This window comes from Marmota marmota, unplaced genomic scaffold (assembly GCF_001458135.2).
Source record: "Marmota marmota marmota unplaced genomic scaffold, marMar, whole genome shotgun sequence".
NCBI lineage: Eukaryota > Metazoa > Chordata > Mammalia > Rodentia > Sciuridae > Marmota > Marmota marmota.
Genome location: NW_025999985.1, coordinates 92,685 through 97,080, shown reverse-complemented (window position 1 = coordinate 97,080; position 4,396 = coordinate 92,685). Strand labels below are relative to the sequence as shown.

The window sequence follows — 4,396 nt, the reverse complement described above, 5'->3', positions numbered from 1 at the left end:
TGCTCCCCTCCCTCCCCTCCATTCCGTCCCTGCTTGTCCCCAGCCCAGGTCCTGTTGGGATCTACCCCTCCTCCACTCTTAGTCCCTTGCTCCCTGGTGCTCAATGGGGTTTGACCATTGCCATGTCCAGGCTGCTGGGTTGTGGCTCTTTCTGCTGGACCTCTGCAGAGAGCCTGGACGGCTGGATTGATCTCACGGTGGTGGTGGTTTTGGATCAGAAATGTGGCAGGATGCTATGGGATGGAATGTACCCTCCCCTTCCCCAAATTCATGTGTTGAGGTCCTTGTCCCCAGTGTCTCAGAAGTGACTGTATTTGGAGAGCATCCAGAGAGGTGACAGAGTTCAAGTGAGGTCATTAGGGTGGTCCCCAGTCCAGAATGGTTGGTGTCCTTGTAAAGAAGAGGAGTGGGATGCAAACCCTCAGGAGGGAAGGCCACATGCACCCGGAAGAAGACAGCCATGGGAGCCCTCAGAACAGCCACACCTTCACCTCCAACTTCTAGCCCCCAACACTGTGAAGACATGAATGTCGTCTAAGCGGCCCGTCCGCCCCGGCGCCTGTCTCAGCAGCCCTAGCAAGCCAGCCACAAGCACTGTACGCTGCCTCCAAACACCTAATTCTTCCCTCTAATAACAGAATGCTGTGTTTCACCTGGGAAAGCACTCCCCTTCCCCATCTAGCTAAAAGGCTGTGGTCATATGATCAAGTTGTGGCTGTTAGATATAAGTGACAGTGTCATGTGAGTCACAGCCTTAAAAGGGAGGTACTGTCACACTACTGATTCCTTCCGCTGCCTCCATTCTGCTACCTGAAACTTGGTTTTGATGACTGGAGCTCCAGTAGCCACACAGGACCATGAGGACCAAGGTGATGATAGAGCGGAAAGCTGGAAAGAACTTAGTTCCCCATGAAACTGGAGCTCGCCCTAAGAGCCTAACTCAGACTTTTTTCATGTGAGAAAAATAAACTTCTAGTTTGCTTAAGCCATGGTGGGGAAGGAGGAAAGGTTCCTCTGTGACTCAGTGAGGATATTGGCAGGAAAGTGGCTTAAGCCGTGATCATCGGGTGCACACTCAGAGGGGTACCACTGAAGCCAAGGAGTGGGTTCCAAATGAGAAGTCGGGGACTTAGAGGTCTTTGCTTGGCCACAGAACAGGAGTGTGGTCTGCAATGGCAGGGTGACCAACACGATGAGGTCACATGGGACGCTCCTGGGAGGCCAGGAATTGGAGGAATCACCGTGAGCTATCTACGGGTCGAACCAGTGACTCACAAGGAGAGTGAGTGGGGGACAGCCCAGTGAGCCGGGGAGGCAGGGGTGTGACCCAGAGAGGGTGGGGGTGTTGGGAAGTGTCCCCCAGGGAGTGGCCAGAGGGAGGTGCTCCATCTCTGGCTCACATCACCTGGGGTTGAGCCCTGGCATGTCTGAGAGCACCTGTCTCACACCCAAGGGATTCCCTGGGCGACCCTGGTCAGCCACTTAACTTCCTGACCCTGAGTCTCCTCCTTCATAAGGTGGACACAGTGTCTGCCTCCCAGGGCAGGGAGGGGGCTAAGTGCCCCAGGATATCTAAGCTGTCTAGTGGCACCACTTAACGCCAGCCTGAGGTAGTGTCTATCAGCCCTCAGAAGGACGTGCAGAGGGCACCCGGGGGACACACAGGAGGGCAGATAGTATTGTCACCACCTCCCAATCTGAGATGGAAAGGCAAGACCTGAAGAAGTCAGGGAAGTGGTCCAGGGTTACACGGCCACCTTGAGCCCTGCAGGCCTCTCCACCCACTCGTTCGTGTGACCTATGACTGTCCTCTTTCCCCACGGTTGAGCATTTCTCATCCAAGTGCTGAGACCAGAAGTGTTCCGATTTCTAGAGTTTTATAAATTTTGGAATAGTTGCTTGTACATAAGAGAGATGTCAGAGAGGGGGCGCGAGTCTCTGCATGGCGCCCCGCTTGGGCTTCATGCATACCTGATATGCAGCATTTTGAGTGCACATGTCACGTGAGATCAGGTATGCAGTTAAGTTGGTGCTCAAAGTTTCAGTTTTGGAGCACGTCAGATTTCAGATCTGGGGGTGAAGGACGCCAACCCTGCCCCACTATCCACCCCACGGTGCATACACAGGAGCGGTCTCCCCGTGGCCACCAAGAGCAGCACTAGTCCCGCCATCCATCTCTCCGGTCCTCCCTGGGGAGTCATCTGTTCTTCCTGTTCCCCGCAACCACATGCCTCTGGACCTGTCCATCTCCAGACATCTGAGTCTGCCCTTCCTGTCCAGCGGAGCCCCAGCTTGCCCCTCTGGAAAGTGGGGCGGTGATGCCGCACCTCCCGGAGCTGGTACAAGGATGCATTTTAGGGCGGTAATTAGCACAAGCCACAGGGCGGACACACTCCTTTCCCATGCACATGCGCGGGGCAGGCCTGGCGCCAGGTCAAGCCCTCCCTGGCCTTCCTCCTGCCCCACCCGATGAGTCCCAGACCTCATCTTGGCCGGCCTGGACCACTGCCACTGGCAGGCCACCACTGGCAGACCTCTCGCTGTGTCCCACATGGCTGCCAGAGGGAGTCCTGTGTCTCTGGGTAGCATCCTTGCCGTAGCTCCCCACCTTAAAACAGAAGACCAGGCCATTCCCCGGCCCACAGCAGGCCTCCTCGGTGAGTCCAAGCCAGAATCAGCAGCACTTGTGAACTTGGTAAAAATGTCTATTCTTGGGTCCTACCTCAGACCTGCTGGTCAGAAACAGAGGGCAGGCCCAGCAAGCTGCCTTGTAACAACTCCGAGAGGTTCCGACATCTACTAGGGCTTGAGGACCACTGGGCTGCGTGGACTGATACCACCTAGTCTCTTGCCACCTCTCCAGGCTCAGCTGTACTCCAGACCCACTGGCCCTGTTTTCTCCTCCTGAGACTATTTCTCCAGGTCTTCTGGCTCTCACTCAACCTCATCCCGTCTTTGCTCCACTGGATCCTCTCATCTGCACCCACTCTGACCAACCCACATCTTACACAGCCTCTGCATTCCCTTCTCCGATTGCCTCCACAGCACAGATCACCTACTGACATTATTTCATTGACTGTCTGTGCTCTGACCCTCAACAGTAAGCAACTGAGGGCAGGTGGTGTGCAGTTTGGGGCTTGGCTGTGTCCCCAGTGGTATTCCTGGCACATTCAGTAACCGCCAGTTGACGTACTGCACCGCCTGTCCCAGCCTCCAGCCTCTGCCCCGGTCTGTCCTCCACAGGGTCCCAGAGGTCCTTGCTACATCAGAGTCGACCCTCTTCACCCGACATGGTCCTCCCAGGTCCCCAGCTCCCCCAGGGCAGTCTTTGTCTCCTGAGTCCTCTCCTGAACCTGGTATCTGGGTATCTTGCTGCCTCCTGGATGTCCCCCTAAGTCATTATGTCCTTCCTAACGGCCCATGACTGTCCCCACCCCAGCTCGTGTTCCCACGCCCCTCATCTCAGGAGTGACCCCAGTCCACCCAGGCATGGAGCGGAACCCCAGGCACTGTCCTCAACTCGGCCTCCCCCTCCCCACGCAGCCAGTCCGATGGCCCACTCGGAGTCCCCTTCTGCTCAGGCCTCCTCCCCGCTGGCCTGGCCCTCACCCCAGAGCCACGCACTCCACTCCAGGTAAGTCCCACACGAGGCCTAGAGAGGTCTCCCGTGTGCCTGGTCTTCATAAAACCTTTGCAATAGGCCGCCCCGTGGAAAGGGCGTTTCCGGGAATCCCGCTCCCGCTCCTTCTGACTCCTGGGCTCCCTTGGTGGGTGGGGAATCCACAGCAGACCCTCTCCAGGCTGCCCCCGGACGCCCCTAGATGGACAGGAACCTCTTTTCGGCTTCTCTGACATAAAGCTTGGTGGGAACAGAGGTACCCTGGGGATGCAGAGTCGAGCCCTGGGCTCCCAGACCCCAGAGGAGGCAGTTTATCCTGGCAACAGGGCTCTGTGGCCTCCCCAGCACGCCCTCCCTACCAGGCACCACTGTCTGGCACGTTTTGGGGAACACGGGCCGTGTGGGCAAGGTGACCAGGTGTGACTGCTGCTAAACTGCCTCTTGGCCACCCTGTGTCCTCAGCAGGCTGTCTCTGCACAGGACTCTGTGCATTCCTGGGGAGCCGCACGCGTTGCTTCCACCCCGACGCTGGCAGGAGCCATTCTGCATGACCATCACCTGAATGATCGGCACCGCTGTCCCCACCTGTCTTCCTGGCCCCCATAAGCCTCATACATCACGGCTGCAGACTTGCTGGATGGGCTGTCAGGACTACATGTCTGTGTGTCCTGTCTCCATGACTACCCTGGGAGGCAGGAGGCTGTCCCACTTTACAGATGGGTAAGCGGAGGCCAGGCGAGTGATACAGCAGACCTCGCGGGGGGGGGGGGGTTCTAC

At 57.4% G+C, this 4,396-nt stretch overlaps 1 protein-coding gene across 1 annotated transcript in view; it reads right to left on the bottom strand.

The window, feature by feature from the left end:
• Positions 1 to 3,292, bottom strand: part of Spaca6 (sperm acrosome associated 6) — an 8,542-nt gene extending 5,250 nt beyond the window's left edge. Inside the window, exon 1 of the mRNA XM_048806025.1 lies at positions 3,286 to 3,292. Coding sequence (XP_048661982.1) covers positions 3,286 to 3,292 — 7 coding nt within the window. The remainder of the gene's footprint in view (positions 1 to 3,285) is intronic.
• Positions 3,293 to 4,396: the final 1,104 nt, after the last annotated feature.